We start from the raw sequence: 20,590 nt of genomic DNA, 5'->3' as shown, positions 1-20,590 counted from the left end.
ATCACTTTTTGTGTGTGTGTCCTGGACCATCTGGCATGTGCCTAAATGGCATACTAATGACCCTGGGAGATCTTATCTAGGACATTTCAAACATTTCTACCAGGTTAAAATTTGGTACCTGTATGGATTATATACTTTGTGTTCTAAGTCATAGCTATCCAAATACCTTTACCATGTTGTGAAGCTACTATGTGTGGGATAGACTACTATTGAACTTTGTGCACAGAAACAGTGGATAAGATAGCAGTTCTCAAACTTCATGGTTTTATAACTTGCTTTAGTTTCTTAAAAATTATTGACTGGCCCAAAGAGCTTTCGTTTATATAGGTTATAGCTATAAACATTTACATTATTAAAAAAATCAAAAAGAAATTTAAGATTTGTTAATTCATTAACATAATAGTACTAATATAATTTATATATAAATAACATATTTTTCATAACAATTGTTTTCCAAACCAAAAAAATTCAGTGAGAAGATAGGCATTGCTGTTTTATAGTTTTGTATATTTCTTTAATAGAAGACAGCTGAGTTTTGTTATCTGCTTCTATATTCAATATATTGTGATATGCGGTTTTGATTATGTTATTTAAGAAATGTAGTTGGAAAAATTGAGGAGTACTTTAATGGCCTTTCAGACAGTTGTGAATATTTAATACTACAGCAAAACTTGAAAGTCATAGTTTCTTAAAGGTCAGTTGTGGTGTGAAATCTGAAACTATATTAATGTACATTTCATACTCTTATATTAAAATCCATTGGTTTATCTTGTATTTTGCCTGGATCTTTAACTCATGCATTATTTTGTAATGTTGGTCATTTAGAAAATATTGTTTCACTGAGTTATGCAGATCTTCCAAATGTTGACAATTTCATTATGTGATATTAAAAACACATGTTAATATCACTATTAATTTCATCAAAAATTTTAAGTATTGGGGGACCTGTCAAGCTCATAGCGGCAGATACATGTTTTCTAGAACTTGAATTTTTATTTGAATGCTTAGATTTCATTATTGGTAGAAAATAATAGTGATTTTTTTTTTCTTGAAGTTCTTTTTTTGAAAAAGAAAAATGTCTGCTAAATAGGCAGGTCCGAATAACTGTAATTTGTCTCTCAGTTGTTTCTTTCAAGTAAAAATTGTGTTGTGTGGACAAAGAGGCTAGTTTAGTTCACAACCCAACCAATCCCACAAATTCCTTTCCTCTAGAAAGCTGTTTCAGCATCCAGCCCACATGCTCTATACAGACTACCGGTTTCACCACACAGGCGATTACAAAGGAGTGCGCTCAACGGCTGAGGTTTATAACATTGTTTTTACTGCTTCATTAAGGATAAATGAAACTGGATTTTTTGATTTTTAAGACTATGTATAGTGAAGAATATATTACTACTAGTACAATTTGGTGCTACTGCCTTAATTTATGTTAAGGTACCAGCAGTTTTATCATTGCTTTTTCAGTGCAAATGTCATTACAGTGAAAAAGGCAAATAATGTCATATAACTATTATAAAAATAGTTCAGGAGCTCATGACCAACCTCTGATTTTATTACTGGAAATGGGACGGGGCCCAGAGTGGGTCTGCCTAAGGTCAGCCAGTAATGTGTCGATTCTTGACTTCGTGCAGGAAAAATTTCACAACACAAGGCCAGGTGATTTGGAAAGTATGCTTATTAAAGCTGGGATCAGTGAAACAAGGGCAGGCTTAGGATGGAAGAAGCAACAGGAGAGAGACTAGGAGGGGCTGCTACTTTGAGGCTCTAAAAATGTTCTGGAAAGAATTGAGCCAAGGTGGGCCTGCTGTCAGTTCTCTGGAGAGTCAGAGAAAAGGGAGCCTTGGGGACAGGTTCAGGGGGTTAGTCCAGGATGAGCTGCTGCTGCCCACTGCTTCCCTAGTTCTAAGTCTCCTGGGGACCCTTAATGTTGACAAGAAAGAAAATTCACCAGAAAAGAGATTCGAGTGGGTATTTGCGAAAGAGAACCCGTGCTGGCTTCTTTGTCTTGAGGGGTGTTTATCTGCTTTCCAAAGGTGGGGATCTTAGTGGAGGTCTCAGGGAGGATCTCCATAGAATACTTACCAGCTTCTCCAGGTGTGCCCTTTCAGCACTGTGGACTCCACTGATTGCTCAGTGCCAGGGCAGGGGGTCTAAACCTGGTGACCAGAGAGATGCCTGGGAAGGAATGGCCACCCTGAGGGCGAAGTCCGCCACCAGTTTTGCCCATTGCTAGGCATCAGGGATTCACTGCCCTGGTGACCATCTGTATCTGGCAATGTGTTCAGCTATCTGTCTCAGTTTCCCCACTCCACTTGCCAAGGTATTTTCCTAGCTTCTTATTAATCTGCCTCAATCTAAGTAAGATTTTATTTCTAACATTTAAGATTGCATTGTCTCCAGGGAAATTATAGCTAACTTTTGGGCAGCAATTACTCTTGTCTGGCACTGTGCTTAGATTATATCATCTCCATTTTGCCTTCACAGCACCTGTATAAGGTAGATAGTATTATTAGGCCCGTTTTATTGATCAGGAAGGTTCAGAGAGCTTAAGTAACTTGACTGAGGAATACACAGATATCTCTGAACCCCTATGCCATAATAAAGGTTCTCAGTATGTGTATGCTAGGTTAAGTAGGGTAAAACTATGTTCTAATTTTTATTTCTAGAGTAAAATAGAAAATTGTAACCCACATTTTTTTGAAAGTAGTAAAATTCTTTTTATTGATTGGTTGGTTGATTGATTTTGAGAGAGAGAGAGAGAGAAAGAAATCTCAATTTGTTATTCCATTTATTTATGCAATTCACTGGTTGATTCTTATATGTGCCCTGACTGGGGATTGGACCCACAACCTTGGTGTATCAGGATAATGCTCTAAACAACTGGGCTACCCAGCCATGGGCAGTGGTAAAATTCACATAATATAAAATTCACCATTTTAACCATTTTATAGTGTATAATTCAGTGTGTTGACATAAGAACATCGAAATCTGTAGAGAACTTTTGTAAGAGTTTATTTAAGCTAATCTGGTGATATATGCCGGGGAGTAAGATCTCAAATGCTCCAGACAGAATAACAGTTTTGCAGCTTCTGTTACGCATTTGAAGTCAAGAAGGGAGAGGATGTTAGGAAGATTGGAGAAAGCAAGGCAAGGATTGGATTACAGAATAGTTAACAAGATGTGTGCTCTCTTGAGAGTTAATATCCCCTTGGAGGAGTATTACTTCTGGTATTTCAAAGGTATGCTAACCTAGATGTACAAGTACAATGGACAGGGCTGGCTTAAAACCTTACACTAAAGAAGTTATGCCTGGGGCATGACAACCCACCGTGACCTGCCCAGTTAGGAATTTATGATCAGATCATCCTGTGAGGTTACTTCCCATAAACTCCTTTCTTCCCCTCCTCCCCACAGTCCACTCTGGCAACCATTAATCTACTGACTGTATAGATTTGCCTATTCTGGATATTTCCTAAGAATGAACCATACAATATATGGCCTTTTCTGTCTGGCTTCTTTCATTCCACATCATGTTTTCAAGATTAATCCATGGTGTAGCATGTATCAGTACTTCATTTCCTTTTTAGGGCTGAATAATATTTCATTGTATGGAAATACTACATTCACTTATCTATTCATAGTTGATGGACAATAGGATTGTTTCTACCCTTTGGCTATTGTGAGTAGAGCTGTTTTTAATTCTTTTTGGCTGACTTACTTTTTAAGTAATTAAAGTTGGGATTTTAATTTCTTTGATTAACCTTTGTAACTTTATAGGGCATCATAGCCACTCAGCCTGACCTCTCAATTTGTTTCATTATCCTCTATTATGAGATTTACTTAATTTTTGTCAGTACTAGTGTAAACTTACTCTTGTAAGACTGATATCTGTGACAGTCTCATAGATATGCAGTCAGCATGAAGTTATATGAAAAATTTACATGGGGTTACAGTGTTTCATGAGATAAAATAGTGAATATTTACTAATTTAGGGCTTTAAGTCTGTTATAACATACATGTGTCATAGACTCTACAGATTTGATTTACTCTATTCTTAGTGGCCCTTAGAAGGAAAAAGTGGTCACTGAGAAAGGATGATAAAGTCATTGCCTTGAGTGTTTCTAACTGGATATGTTTACCTTTTGCTTTTAATGATTAGACACTTAGTTCTATAGGAGGTCTTCAAGTATAGAGAATTAATAAGTTTTTGAAATTTGTTAACCTAAAAATAAATGTGAGAAGCCAAAGTGAGAGGCAACAAGCTTTTTTTTTTGATACCCCAAAGAATAGGTATTTGAGGAGCACCAATTCAGGCAGAAACCCAAATAGTGTTCCCGATAAGGAAGGTAAGGTAAAGGATAATGATTACATCAATTGCATCAGTAGAAGGAAGGCATTTCTGTAGGCGCAGATACGCTAACACAGAGATGCTAATTCTAAAGAATATTTTAAATTTTCAATCCAGCAGTCATAATATCTGCTTTCTTCTCACCTTTGCAAACAGTTATTAGGGTACAGTATTTCTTTAGGCTTAGTCCAAAGGTTAGTTTGCACAGTTTAAACGTTCCAAAGGTCTGAGGAGTAAGATACCCAAGGCAGTTCTCTGGGATGGTGGCAGCTCTGACTCCATTTTTAAAAAAGATTGTATTTATTTACTTATAGAGAGAGGAGAAGGGAGGGAGAAAGAGAGGGAGAGAAACATCCATATGAGAAAGAAACATTGATCAGTTGCCTCTTGTATGCACCCCTACCAGGGACCAAACCTGCAACCTAGGTATATGCCGGACCAGGAATTGAACCAGCAACCTTGCGCTTTTTGGGATGATGCCCAACCGAGCCACACTGGTCAGGACAACTCTGACTCTGTTTTAAAGTGGCTCCATTTATATTATTTTTTTTACAAATTGGAAGAAAAACAAGAGCTATAGGAGCTAGATGTCTATGTTGCCACAGACCCAGTCCTTACAAATTTTATACACTTGGTGTTGACAAGGCCTTGTAAATTGAAAGGTCTTGTGAAATGTCTACTGAATCCACTTGTGTGATCAATGAAGAACATTTGTGAGTAATTCCCACCTCTTTTACTGCCCTATTTTATTTTTTCTATTTATTGCTCATTCCTCCTTCACAAGAGACACATTTGTGTTACTTCAAAAAGATGTATAAGTTCTTCCCCAAACTATAGTATCTCAGGAACTTGTACACCTCTTATTTGATTCAATATTAAAGCTATTTGAATGCCTTCTTTGTGCAAAGTATTTTACATGTACTTGATACAGAACTTAGTAGGACATGACCTTGTTTTTAAGGAACATTCAATCTTTTACATTTCTTTGTGTGGGAAGACACAGCTCAACGTAAGAGGCATGAGGGAGAGACCATGTTGTAATAAAAATACAAACACTCAACTTTCTTTGTGTGATTTCATGTATTTTAAATCAAAGATTCTCTTCAAATGATTGACTGTGTGACTGTGAAGTGCTTGACCTTTAGGATGGAGCGACTTAGATCGGATTTTTTTTCTCTGGGAACAGCAGACAGTGTAGCTTCATTTACTGATGCATCCTTGGGTTTGGTAAAGCATGACTGGATAAGGAATTTGTGTTCAACCTTTTACTCACTACTTAGGAGTGTCTATTGCTCAGAGTTAAGTGTTGAACACAGTGGCTATTCTGTGCCGTCTGTTACTTTCTCAGGACTCCAGCTGTGCCCCTCTCAGAAGAATGGCTTCCTCACATTTTACTGAGCACACGAAGTCAGTTCATCAGTCTCCTTACTTTTTCCTTCACAGTCTACCTATTTTCATTGTACCCACCCCACTCAATTTCACTTTCTTTCTGAAGAATGGCGTACAGTGTCTCCGATGATGTTAATCCCTTTACTTGTTCTGTGACTCCATTCCTTCTTATCCCCTCAAACACCTGTCACCATTGGTTATTTCACTCTAGAGGGCATTTCCAGTCTCTCTTTCAAACCACAGGTGTTTTTCAAATGCCCTGTATGTGAGGGACAGTAGACAGACCCTAAGGCTCTGTCTTGAGGAGAAGGCAGTTGTCTGTAGTCATGATACAAGTTCTAGGGGTGCATAGGTGGGTAGCAAAACTATGTCCTTCTGAGTGCAGATTTTGCAAGGGAGGGCTTCAGAGAGGAGGTTTTCTTGGCTGAAAAAGGAGCTTTCAGGCTAAGGGAGTAGCATTTTAGGAAAAGGGAATAAATAGCAAGGGCTGCTCTAGAAGCACTGTTATATATCATGTAAAGAGTTGGGTTTTCATTTGGTCATTTTTTTATTTAACAAAAATTTATTGATGTCCACTTTGTGCCAGGCACTGTGCCAGGCTATGAATATAGAATGGTTAATAAAACCAGATACAGTCATTGTCCCCATGTAGTTTTCAGGCTAATGGAGAAAACAGATGTTAACAAATAACACATAACTATATAATTGCAAAGTGTGATAAATATGAAGCAGGGGGAAAATAGTGCTCTACTAAAGAGAGAAAATATCATGACTGAGGGTGAGCTGGGTCAAGAAAAGCCTGTCTAAGGAATTGGTAAGGAGGTGGGAAGCTCTCCTCACCTTTTGTTCTAGGCAAAAGAAAATGCAGAGCAAAGGCCCTGAGGCAAGAAAAAGCCTAGCAAATTCCAGGTGTAGAAGAGGCATAATGAGAGAGAGGTAGAACAACAAGAGATGGCCATGTAAAGAATTTAGAGGGGCTGGGCTGAGGCAGTAGCAATAGATAAGAGAAAAAAGATTAAATACGAGTAGAATAAATACAAAATCCACATCAGGATAAATCATAATGGAACTGCAAAACACTAAAGACAAAGAATAAAATCTTTAAAGAAGTCACCTACAAAAGATTGACAATTATAAAAACAGTGGACTTTTCAGTATCAACAATAGAACCCACAAGACAGCAGAATATTTTCTAGAGAAAATAATGGAATTGTGTATTTAGAAAAAATAATTTTAAAAACAAAGACAAAAACTCAGAGAATTTATCACCATGAGATAACTGCAGTAAAGGAACTTCTAAAGGATATGTTTCAAAAAAGGAAGATGAATCAGAAAGGTTTGAGATGCAGAAAGGAATGGTGAATACTTAAAATGGCAAGCATTGTCTATATAATTGGGAGAATTTTAAAAAAATGATAGAATTAACATTGCTCAGCTAACATGAATGTCAGCTAACAGCATGCAAGTCAGGACTGATGGAAATTCTGGAACTGAAATATTTTAGAGATTTTTTATTATTTGGGAGAGGGTTATTAAGGTATTATTTAATTTTGTTAAGCTAAATGTGCATAGTAAAGTTTCAAAAATCTGAAAATAGCGGGAATAAATTTCAAAGAAATAGAAAAAGGAAAAGGGACAAATACGAAGTAAGCCCATATAAGGGTAAGAAGTGTAGAAAAGAAGTGGAATGAGTAGAAATTAAAAAGTAAGATGGTAGGAAGAAGTCCAGGCATATAATACTTATATGTTAATGAAATAAACTCACCATTTAAGAACGATATTATAAGATTAGACATAAACAGAATTCAGTTATATGTTCTTTACAAGAGATATATCCACAGCATGAAGTTGTAAAGGAGTTCAGAACAGACCTCCCCAGAATGTGCTCCTTGGGCATGTGAAGTATTTTGAGCTGATGGCAGTTGAGACCCTACAGGCTCATGAGAAACTCTTACTTCTTCCTTAAAGAATTTAAATTAGGGGCCTTGCCCATAAGAGTGATCACCAGAAATAACTTTTTGTAACCTGTATGGCAGGGCAAACTTCTAATTACTGAACATCTACTCTTCTTATTGTTCTGCTAATGACTTTCTTTCCCTCTGAAGCTCCCAAGGTACCTTCCCCCATAATATGAATGTCATATAATTCCTCATTTTCCCTGTCTTTGAACCTTTCAAGTATGTGGGTTTCCATACATATGTGTATAATTAAATGGGATTATTTTCTCTTATTAATCAGTCTCATTTAGATTAAATTATAAGACCAGCCAAAAAGAACCTTAAAGGGTAGAGAAAAGTTTTCTTCTGACCCCACAGCTGAAATAATAAAAAGGAAAAAGATATAGTAGGCACATAGCAAAAGGAAATTATCGTAACAGAATGAATATCAAACATGATAAGCTTAAAGAAAAAATGCATTATTAGCAATAGAGAGGACTGTTACATAATAATAAAAGGTTCAATTTACCAGGAAGATGTAATCTAAATTTGTATGAAGCAAAAAGAACAATCTAAAAGTAGATTAAGCCTAATTTATATAATTAATAGTTTATTGGGGAAAAATTGAGAAAGCCAACATTATAGGAAGAGAATGTAACACGTCTTCCAATTATTGGTAGATTAAGCAGCTATAAAATCAGTAAAGATACAGAAGATTTTAACAAATAGCAAATTTAACATAATAGTTATCTCTGAAGTTATATACTCATCATTAAAGAATTCATGTTCTTTTCAGGCTCATGAATCAGTTAAAGCAAACCGATTACATAGTAGATCATAAAGTAAGGCTTAATAAATCTCAGTGAGTTGGTATCTTCCAAATCACATTTTCTGACCAGAAATAAAACAAGGTTATCTACAATTATCAAATTATTATAAATAATAAGAGAGTTTGGCAAAGTGATTGGCTATAAAATCAGTTGCTTTTGTATACACCAGTAGCAAACACAAAACATCATTTAAAAAAGTCATCCTCCATTTACAGCACAACAAAGAACAGAAGGTACTGAGGAATAAACATAACAAAGTATGTGCAAGACCTTTTTTTCAGGAAATCATAAATAAGTTGAGAGACACCCATGTTCAGTGATGACTTAGTTTCATAAAGATGTCATTTCTCCCCAAATGGTCTTATATAAATTTAATACAATTATATACTACATATGTAATTGAAACAAAGAGTCAGAAATGGGATGGGGAAATATTTAAAAGCTGTTACAGTAATTCAGGAAAAAACTAGAACAGTAACAACGAGAATTGACACATGAACACAAGGATAATAATATCTGCTTAATTTGGCAATTTTCTGAAAGTGGAGTGTAGGAATCAGATGAATATGATGCATTATGACTAAGCTGGTATATCTCAGGAATGCAAAGATGAATTAAGACCAAGATACCTACCTATTGATAATAATATCTTACATAATAAACATAGAAATAATATCTAAGTACATGCCTAAAAGGCTTCTGATGAAATCCAAACTATTTTTTAATTAGAATCTTTCAGAAAATAGAAATAGAAAGATATTGCCTAATATGATAACTATCTATTTTCAAGGAAAAATCAACAATCATATTGAATGGTAATATTCACTGTGTTAATTCTACTTATAATCAGAAATAAAGCGTGGCTGCCCACAATAACCATTACTCTTAGACATGTTGTTCTGAAACTTGAGGCTAATAATACCTAAAGTATAAAACAGACACTTGAAAAGAAGACAAAAATTATCATTATTTGCAGGTAACATAACAGTCTACTAAGAAAAGTTCTAAAATTGATAAGAGATCTGTAAAAGTGCTAACAAGTGGTTGGACAAAAGATAAATATCCTAAAATAAATAATTTAGTACTAACAAAGCACCAGGTACTCTTTTAGTCACCATAAGGGATACGCAAATGGGTAAAATGACCACCCCAGTAATTGGAAGATATGTTGCAATCTTTTCCTATAATATTGGGTTTCTCAGTTTCTCCCAAATATTACTTAAACAAATTTGGCTTAATCTAATAATACTTCATAGTAAATTGAATCTTTTATCATTGTGTATTGAATAATAGTCCTCTCTGTTGCTAATAATGCATTTTTTAATTTAAACCTATCATGTTTGGGGACCTTAAATTTATTTAAGAACTAAGCTATTAAAAGAAAACATAAATTTTATTTTTTAAAAATTTTAATATTTTATTTGTTTTTAGAGAGAGGGGAAGGAAGGGAGAGGAGAGAAATATTGATTCAGTGCCTCTCACATGCCCCTGATCAGGGACTGAACCCCCAACCCAGGCATGTGCCCTGACCTGGAATGGAACCTTCAAACCTTCGCTTTGTGGGACAATGCCCAACCAACTGAGCCACACTGGTCAGAGCAAGAAAACACAAATTTTAAAAGTAGAAGAGCACTGAATAGGTGTTTGATTAGTGACATGAGAAGGTCACTTCTGGTAAGAGTATAAATTTTAAAAAAAGCAAGGTGGCACTTTATTTCCTTAGTTTTCCTTAATATTTCTTGGACTTGCTAATTCTCTCTATAGACATTTTTCCAAAGGAATTAATCAAGATACGTGGACAGATATCTATATGGGGAGATATTTATTACAGCATTGTGTATTACAACATTGTGTGTAACGGCAATAATGGAAACAGTCTAAATATTCATCAAAATTATATAGGTGGGGGAAAAACTAGAGCATTTTTAGAGTAGAGAATAGTAGGGATTAACTAAAAAGTGTCTTGGAAAAATGGAAAATATTCACTATGGAGTATTTTTGTGATGAGAACAGATTATAGAACAATTTGTAAATATACATTTACTCTTTTTACCCCTGAAAAAATGGGAAGAAAGAGCAAGAGAGAAGTAAATCACTTAATTTGAATACATAAAAATTTTACCAGTGGTTATTTCTGGATTGCCCATTTTTTTAGCTTATCTGACTTTTTAAAAATGTTATTATAACAGGCAAGTTATACTTGTTCAGGTATACTTGGTTGGGTCAAGGTCAGCAGTAATTAGTTTGTGTTTGTAAGTGGCAGAATTATGGTTTGACCTAGCTCTGTTTCACTGTAAAGCCTGTGCTTATTAAGGGGCAGACAAAGGGGATTAAAAATAATTAGAGACAGACTACTTTTTGTTGAAAAGAAGCTGGATGACAAGAAAATGAGAGAGATGTATGTATGTGTGTAGATAGAGTTAAATTCTACAACTGTACAGCCCAGCATCACTGTCCTGTCTTCCAGTTTGCCATCTTCCTTTCACAGCTAAGCTGCTTCTTTTTACATTGTTTTCTGTTATAAGATTAAACTCTTACAGATGAGTAAAGTGAAAATTGAATGACTCTTTTCTCTTCCCTGACTCTCCCAATTTTCCTCCCAAATGGGTTATAAACAGAGCAAACACTGCTGAGAGTCCTATACACAAACAGGATCATATTATGCATATTGTTTTACAGTTCATTCTTATGAAATATTGCCTAGACATGACTTTTATGTCTGTGTGTATAGATCCTATAAAGTACTGCTATATTAGTGCTCCTAAGCTATAACTTATATACCATAGGACTTGCTTAAAAATCTCCCATTATTTTACATCATCTTTTGAATTAATTCATATTCCTCAGTCTAGTATTCAAGATCTTTTGGTATGCAACCAACTTAAAGGACTTCTGGCCAAGATGGAGGTGTAGGTAGATAATGCTTCACCTCCTTCCACAACCATAAGAAAGATTACATCTACCTCAAAACAAAAAAACAACCAGAACTGCCAGAAAATTGAACTGCGTGGAAGTCCAACAAAGATATAAAGAAGTAATACTTATCCAGACGGGTAGGAGGGGCAAAGCCGGGGAGCCAGGGCAGAGAGGACTCGGAGCAGCAGTGGCAGTGGGTGGCAAGGCAGTGGCTGCACCGGCTGGTGGGCAGAAAAAGCAGTCGCATATGATAAAAGCTGGGAGGGACACCTGGGGAGTGATCCTAGTCGCAGGCCAGACTGTGCAGCTCACAGTTCCAAGGCCAGGAAAATAAAGCCTCGTTGCTTCTGGCTGTGAAAACAAGTGGGGTTGACGCGGCAGAATAAATTGCTAGTCTCTCAGGAGAGTTGGTTTAGAGGGCCCCCACAGTCCAAGAACATATGCAAACCCACCCATTCTGGGAACCACCACCAGGACAGCAGCTAGAGCGGTGTCTATTGAATATGGGAAGCAGGTGAAGTGACTGGAAAAGGGGCGAGTGCCAAGCAATTGGCATTGTTCTCTCTCAGATCCCTCCCTGACATACAGCACCACAAAGTGATGAAATGGGTTGCCCCACACTAAGGAATACATGAGGCTCTGCCCCTTACAACATAACAGGTGTCATAGCTCTAATACACAGAAGCAAACTCAGGGAAGCTGCCAAATTGAGGAGACAAAGAAATATGGCCCAAATGAAAGCACAGATCAAAACTCCAAAAAAAGAACTAAGCAAAAAAAAGAAAGCCAACCTATCAGATGCAGAGTTCAAAACACTGGTGATAGGAATGCTCAGAGAAATGACTGAGTATGGCAAAAGTATAAGGGAAGAAATGAAGGCTACGCTAAGTGAAATTAAGAAAAATCCACAGGAAATCAATAGTGAAGAGAAGGAAGCTGGGGTTCAAATCAATGATTTGGAACATAAGGAAGAAATAAACAGTCAACCAGTACAGAATGAAGAAATAAGAGTTGATTAAATGAGGGAGAGGCTTAGGAACCTCTGGGACAACTTTAAACATGCCAACATCTGAATCATAGGGGTGCCAGAAGGAAAAGAGTAAGAGCAAGAAATTGAAAACTTATGTGAAAGAATAATGAAGGAAAACTTCCTTAATTTGGTGAAGGAAATAGATGTACAAGTCCAGGAAGCACAGAGAGTCCCAAACAAGCTAGACACAAAGAGGACCACACCAAGACACATCATCATTAAAATGCCTAAGGTGAAAGATAAAGAGAGAATCTTAAAAGCAGCAAGAGAAAAGCAGAGAGTTACCTACAAAGTAGTTCCCATAAGGCCATCAGCTGATTTCTCAAAAGAAACTTTGCAGGCAAGAAGGAACTGGAAGAAGTATTCGAAGTGATGAAAAGCAAGGACCTACAGCCAAGATTACTCTATCCAGCAAAACTATCATTTAGAATGGAAGGGCAGATAAAGTGCTTCCCAGACAAGGTAAAGCTAAAGGAGTTCATCATCACTAAACCATTATTACAGGAAATGTTAAAGGGACTTATATAATATCAAAACTATGAATATTAAAATGACAACGAACTCACAACTATCAACAAATAAATCTTAAAAAACAACAAACTAAGCAAACAACTAGAACAGGAACAGAACCATAGATATGGAGATCATATTGGAGAGTTATCAGTGCGGGGGGGGGAGGATGAAGGAAAAGATGCAGGGATCAAGAATCATAACTGGTAGGTACAAAATGGACAGGGTGACACTAGGAATAGTAAAGTATATGGAGAAGCCAAAGAACCTATATGCATGACCCATGGAATCAACTAAGGGGGGTGGGATTGCTGGAGGGAAGCAAGGTACCAGGCAGAAGGGGACAAAGGGGGAAAAATTTGAGACAACTGTAATAACATAATTAATAAAACATTTTTAAAAAGCCAACTTAATATTTGAACTTGATCTTCCATGGTCTTATACTTGCCCCAAACCCCAACTAGCTTCACTACTTTTTGATGATCCTGTCTGTCTTTGTTAATATTATTTCTAGTGACTAAAATTTCTCTCATGTTACTCACTCTTTTGTGTCCAAATGCTATCTTTCCTTCTTACTGTCTTTTCTGCTTCTTTTTCTCAAATACTCATAGTGTTTTGGGAGCAGAGAGTGTGTCTTACTCAGCATTGTATGTTCAGTGCCTTTTATAATTCATAGTTTATAGTAGATGTTCAGTGAATGTTTGTTGTTTGTTTAAGTTATTTACTCATCAGCTGATAAACAAAATTGACTTGAGTCAAGTTAGGTTCCTGTCCTCTAAGCCCATCCTCATAGTAGTCTATTCTGTACCACTCAAGCTATAATCTCTTCAACATTTAAATTACTCAGAATACCTTGACTTGCTTGTGTCATTACCAAAGTTGTCTTTATAGTTATCTTAATAGATTATATGCTCCTTAATAACCAGGACTATGTTTACTTAGTTTCTTGTTCTGGTAGTGTCTAGCATAATGCCTGTGTCCAGTAAGCACTCAGGAAATGTTAATTAAGTAGAACTGAATTAAATTGGAAAGAAAAAATCCAACAAAAGCCTGAAATTTTCATTTTCTAGGGAATCTGCGATCATTCTGCAGTCCCTATCTGTAAAAATGGCTCTGGCGTGCTTGAGCCTTACAGGCCTTTAAACTAAGAGCTTAGATTTAGGGCATTAATAAATGGCTTCTGTTTTCAGACTCAAAGCATTAGCTAAGTGATAAAACTGCATAAGAATAATTTGTATTTTTCTTATAGCAACCCTATATCATTTTTAATTCATTCATGAAGAAGCAAAGGAGAGAGAAGCTTTGTGACTCATTCATAGTTAAACAGGAAAGAATCAATGATGTAAGAATTGAAAGACTATACTGGTAAAAATATACTGATATAATTATGAAATGTAGTATTCATGACATCAACCTGAAGTTTAGTGTTTATACACAAGTACCATTAAAAGTCGTTTTAAAAGAACTCCAAAAATATTTGTCACCTATGAACCTAAGCTTTATGGTGTACACAGTGAATTGATAACAGAACAAAGAAGCTGCTAGGAGACTTGGATTCTGAGCCCACTGTTCTGCCTTTGAGCAACTCAACCTGTTTGTGTTTTGTTTCCTCTTGTGTAAAATGAACAGGTTAGACAAAAACTTTTTTTTTTAAATATATTTTTTAATCCTCACCCGCGGACATATTTTTTTCTTTTTATTACCTTTAGAGAGAGAGGAAGGAAGAGAAGGAAAGAGTGAGAAAGATGGATTGGTTGCCTCCTTCTACGCACCCTGACCAGGAATTGAACCCACAGCCTGGGTTGTGCCCTGACTAGGAATCAAACCCGCCACCACTTGGTTTACAGGGCAGTGCTCCAACCAACTGAGCCACAACAGCCAAGGCTAGACAAGAACTTTTTAAAGGACTTTAGCCACTTCAGAGTTCTGAGTCTGTAAATTAGATGGAATTTTTTAATTTTCCAGAAAGAAAAAGCTGGAAACTGGTTTCTTTCATTTAGTCTACTTGATTTTCTTCTTCTAGTATTTCTTGCTTCCTGTTTCTATATAGCTGAACTCCCTAGCCACTTCTTTTTCTTTAATAAAGGAGAGAGAAAAGTGAGGTGTCATTCTGTTGTGATTCATAATTGAAGTGTATTTCACAGTGTTATAATATTAATAAATATTTTAAAACTTTATGGCTCTGTGATGGTGTTAGTTAATAAGAAACTTTAAACCCAATATACTCTAGGTATATTGGAGATTCACATGCACAGTAAATTAAATCCGTTAACTACAAAATCAGAGTTATGTGCAGTGTGAATATATTTTATTTTCACCTTAGGAATGTAGGAACAAAACCATTTTCTTGAATCAGTCCTCTTTCTCCATTTGTATCAATATTTTATTGGTTTGTCCTTCTAATTGCTGGTTTAAACTCCTTTAAAAGATATGTAAAGTGGCCCTGGCTGGGTGGCTCAGTTGGTTGGCACGTCATCCTGTACAACAAAAGGTTGCAGGTTTGATCCCCAGTCAGGGCATATACCTAAGATTGCAGGTTCAATCCCCGGCTGAGCTGCATATGAGAGGCAACCAATCATTGCCCCCCCCCAAATCAATAAACATATCCTTGTGTGACTATTTTAAAAGAAAAGGTATCTAAAATAATATTTCAGAAAAATATTTTATAACATAAAAAATATTAAGTGAAATAAGCAAGTTATAGAAAAATGTTTTGCCTTTTTAAAATTGATATGTTCCTGTAGAAAAAGATTTAAATTATATAACAAAAAGTTAAGTGTTTATCTGTGGATGGTGAGATTTTCTGTTTGTGCTTTTCTGCATTTTCCATTTTTATCTATAATGAACATGTGTTATTTTTGTAATCAGAAAAATACTTAAGATAATTATGTAAGGAAGCACAACATCTCCCTTCATTGGCTTCCATGCCTTACTTTTTCCCGTTGTATCTTGCTTCTTGCAAACCATCTGTGATTTCTTATGCCCTAGCAAATGAGTCCCACCCTGCCTGACCTGCAGGAGCTTCACAGCCTGGCTTCTGCCTGCCTTTTCTTTTCATCACTGCCATTCCCTCTCTACACAATTTCTCACAAATCCTTGAATATGTTGTATTTTTTGATATTCAGTCTTTCAGTTATTGAGGACAAAAATTCTTCTGGAATCACCTTCAAGTCTTGACTCAAGTATATCAGAAAAGCTACCACATCTCACCACCTCCACTGCTGCCACCCAGCCACCTGGATTACTGTGACAGGCTCTGTGTGAACTGCTGTCCTGCTTCCATCCTTGCCTCCATATGGCAGCCAGAGATTTCCCTTTAAAATAGCAGTTAGATCTTGCCATTCTTCTGCTGAAAATCCTCCCTGACTCACTCAGAGTAACCCCCTCCCAAAAGCCCCATGTTCCTTTACTTTTCTATAGCACTATACTACACTGATTTTTCCTTTTTCCTTCTTGTCATTCTCCTTTCAGCCTTTCTGAAGTCTTCCTTTTCTTATTCCTCATCCTTATCAATTGACTTCGCTGGTTCCTTCTCTGTCCCTTACATAGGAGTATCCCATAGGGCTCTCTCCTTAGCTCTCTTCTTGGCTTCCTCTGAATCCGCCCTCCCTCTGTGGCTGCATCTGTCCCATGCTTTCAACCACTGTTTTTGCACTGATAACTCCCAAATCTGTATCTTTTGCCCAGCTTTTTTCATCAGCTTCAGACTTTATATCCGTCTCTCTCCTGGACATGTCCTACTTGATATCCTCTGCCACATATTCAAAAGCACACAAAGTATTAACAACCCCTTCCGGCTCCCCCCGCCCCCCAACAACACAATATAACAGTAGCAATTGTTTCTCCACAGCTCCCCACGTTGGTCAGTGACCCGTCTGGTTATTTAAAACAGCCTCCCGGAGTCATTCTCAACCGCTCCCTCTGCTTTAGCAGCGTGTCTGAGGACACTTCTCTCTTGTATTGCTCTTTTGAATCCATTCCCTTGTCTCAGTTTTCATGGCTTCTGCCATAGTTTATATCTTCATCATTTCCCCCTTTATAGCACTGTCCTTAAAGCATGTACTCTGGGCCAGACTGAATGAGTTCTAATTTTGGATCTCCCATTACTAGTCATGTGACTTTGGTCAAGTTTAATAACTTCTCTGTGTCTCTGTTTCCTCACTGGTAAAATAGGGATAATAATTTTTATGAGGCTTAAATGATTTACCATATGTAAGGTGATTAGAATATTGCCTGCCACATTGTGTTTGTCGTTATTTGTACTGTTATAGTACCGCCTAGCTGACTTCTGTACTGCTGGTCTTTTCCCCTTCTAAAATGTTTTCTACCCTGCCAGAGTTAGCTTTCAAAAATGGACATCTGATCCCATACTCCCTTATTAAAAATTTCTGTGACTTCTAACTACCACTTATATTCAGCTCATCTGCACTGACCCTTTTCTCTCTTTTTCTGTTATAACTATATTAAATAATTGGCAGCTTCCCAAATAAGCTGTGATCTTGAATGCTGTGGCATCATTGCACCTGTTCTTTCTTCTGCTTGAAGTCATGTCCTTCCTTTCCTGGTTTTATCTACAAGTATTTAATGATCCTTCAAGACTATGCTTATTTTATATCATTTTTATTTTATTTTACTTTATTTTTTACATTCAATTCTCACTTTTTAATTAATCAAATTCATCAGTTAACTAATCACAGCCAACTGTTATTGAAAGCCAAATATAATTATGCTCTGGAATATATGAGACAAATATAATATGCTCTTAAGGAGCATATAATCTCGTAGGAGAACAAGACAGACAAACTTGAAATATTAAGGGTACATTTCTGAGAATCCTCAGTAGAGCACACCTTATTAGCAGGGGCAGCATTTCAGAGGACAAAAGTCACTATTCACAGATATGGGGAGAATAGAGGTGTTAGGGTAGTTATAATGGCTTCATGGGGAAGTAGGATTTGACTTGGGTACAATTTGTACAGGTGGAAGGAGAGAGGGGGTGATCATTGTGGTCATGGAATAGGAGGCACAGAGATGGCTGTTGTCATGCTAAGTGGAGAAGGCCTGATGAGAAAATGTGCATATTGAAGAGTGCTGGGGGCATGGGGCTGCTCCAGTAGGCACTGGGACAGGCAGCAGGGAGTCACTGGGCTCTCCAGAGCAGAGAGCATCTGGAGGAACTGGTATATTGTAATGTTCTATCCCATGCCAAGCTGACCTGGAGTCCAAGGCAAAGGACCTTAGTAATTCTGATCCCATCTCCATTCAAAATTTTGATACTGTGTTCATTGTAGATTTTTTTTGGATTTATTTTGATTTTTTAAAACTATTGCATTAAGCCCTGGCTGATGTGGCTCAGTGGACTGAGTGCTGGCCTAAGAACTGAAAGGTGGCTGGTTCGATTCCCAGTCAGGGCACATGCCTGGGTTGCAGGCCAGGTCCCCAATTGGGGGCATGCAAGAGACAACCTATCGATGTATCTATCACGTTTTGATGTTTCTCTCCCTTTCTACCTCCCTTCTCTAAAAATAAATAAATAAACTCTTTAAAAATATTGCATTAAAACATGATTTATCTTGGTTACTGCAGTTTTAGAAACCCCCTTAAATTTTGTGCCCTAGTTCCAATCCTGTGTTCTATTTCTGAAGTTTGGTGGAGGGGACATGGGTATTTATTTTATTGTTATTAATTATGGTTTACTTGTGTTATAAATATTCTTTGGTTAACAGACAGTAGTTGATAAAAACAATTAAGATAAAGAAATTAGAATTTTAAGATTAATTTGGAACTTTGGAACCTGAAAACCATAAAGGGGAAAAGAATAGTTCTGGGCTCCTGAGCCAACATCTAGGGAAGGATGACTTCCTCTTGCTGCAGCGTATACAGTGCAAGCGGAAAAGATTGATTTTGCTGACATCTAAGTGAGTGAACAATAACGGGGTCCCAGAGGCTGTTGTTCACTTGGAGATAGGCCTTGAGCAGCTCAGCTGCTACAGCAAGAACAATGCTGGAGGCAAGTGCCCACAAATGGGCCCCGCAAGGTGGACTGGGCCCACATCTCACATAAAACAAACCCATCCAGCCCTGCTTAAGGAGAAGCTGCTAACTGCTTACCACAGGGCCATGGCCCAAGAAACAATGGAAGATTTACAAACTTTGTAATTGTCTCAGGGCTACTGGAATCCAAGAAAAGAGGTGGTGTTTGACACCAAGGGTATCTACTAGTACATCTAAAACATGAAATCTAAAAACTGAAATCTGTTGTTCATTAGCACATCAGTGACTTTAAAAAAAAAATAATTTTGAGCCATATAAGACAATTAACACGCAGCATAAATCTCCAAAAAGGCCAAGGGAAAGTTTTAAAGGTGAAGGCTTGTCTCTGGGCTTTCTGATGGAAATACTAGAATGAGGGGCCATCATTGAGATAGAGCTCATCTATCTCAATGTCTGAGTTGTACCACACCTCACTGTGTTTCCTGGCAGAAACACATCAACCACACTACTCTCGGATTCTGTGAATGGGTGAACTAATAAAGCACTTCCTTTTAGGCAACTCTGTTGAGCTTGGCTTCTTGAGCTCTGTTGTCAAAATGATAAACCTCCATGTTTAAACCTCCTGTGAAAACCTCACCCTCTCCATGTACAGATGACACTCCCTTAACTTTCATCATCATGTTTTGCAGTTATTTATTTCCATGTTTGTCTTCTTCACAAGACTGTGGGCTTTATGATGGTAGGGACCGCAGCCTTTTATTCTTCCTCTTAAGCAGGGCCTTGTATGGTGATTGGGCCAGAGCAGATGCTTCATAAATGTTGAATTAGTAATCAGGGGTTCAGGAGTTTACTAAGATTTCTGTACGTCTTTCTTTGATTTTACTAGGCTGCAGGAATTAGTTGATCAAGTACTGGCACGTTTTCAGGCATCTGGACTAATAGTAAAAGAGTGGACTAGTGTGAAACTCCATGCTACCGTCATGAATACTCTACTGAGGAAAGACCCCAATGGTGAGTCCACCATAGAACTGTGGCACAGTTTGTGATTAGTAAGACCGAATGATATCATCCCTGGAATTTGAATAGAATTGGCTATCAAAGAATTTCTGATATATCATCATCCTCTTCTTTTTTTAAATCTGTTGGTTTGTTTTAGTGGGCACAGTGGAAGTGTGCAGGGACATATCTAGTATGAGACTGTGGCATACCAAATCTTTTATTTCTGTCACACATGGGTTGCCAGATTTACCAAATAAAAATACAAGGTGCCCAGGTAAGTTTTAGGTAAACAGTGGATAATGATTTTAGTATAAGTATGTCCCCATGCAATACTTGCTGGCCTATTTTGAAATGAAGAAAGAAGGAAGATTAGTTACTAAAAGTAAATGTTAGACCAGTGGTTCTCAACTGGGGGCAATTTTGCACCCCCCTACCCCCACCCCAGAGGATATTGGGATTGTCTAAGGACATTTTTGGTTGTCACAGTTAGGGGGCTAGAGGTGGGTTTCTACTGGCATATAGTGCGTAGAGGCCAGGGATGCTGCTTAACCCTCTACAACACACAGTGTAGACCCCCCCGCCCCCACAGCAAAGAGTGATTCACTCCAAAATGTCAATAACACCAAAGGTAAGAAAC

The 20,590-nt window shown here is 37.2% G+C and overlaps 1 protein-coding gene across 8 annotated transcripts in view; it reads left to right on the top strand.

Annotated features, from left to right (window-relative positions):
• The window catches only part of ASCC1 (activating signal cointegrator 1 complex subunit 1), a 115,111-nt gene that overhangs the window by 57,746 nt on the left and 36,775 nt on the right, over window positions 1-20,590 (top strand). For all 8 annotated transcript variants that reach the window (XR_016511228.1, XM_090278179.1, XM_090278176.1 and 5 more), the window contains one exon: window positions 19,841-19,965. Coding sequence is in view for 7 of the 8 variants with exons in the window: in XM_090278179.1 (XP_090134305.1) it covers window positions 19,841-19,965 (125 nt within the window). In the remaining variant the exon portion in view is untranslated. The remainder of the gene's footprint in view (window positions 1-19,840; window positions 19,966-20,590) is intronic.

The sequence above is a fragment of the Furipterus horrens genome, unplaced genomic scaffold (assembly GCF_987537825.1).
Source record: "Furipterus horrens unplaced genomic scaffold, mFurHor1.1.pri manual_scaffold_5, whole genome shotgun sequence".
NCBI lineage: Eukaryota > Metazoa > Chordata > Mammalia > Chiroptera > Furipteridae > Furipterus > Furipterus horrens.
The sequence above is the reverse complement of the archived record's forward strand: the minus strand, read 5'-3'. Positions and strand labels throughout refer to the sequence as shown.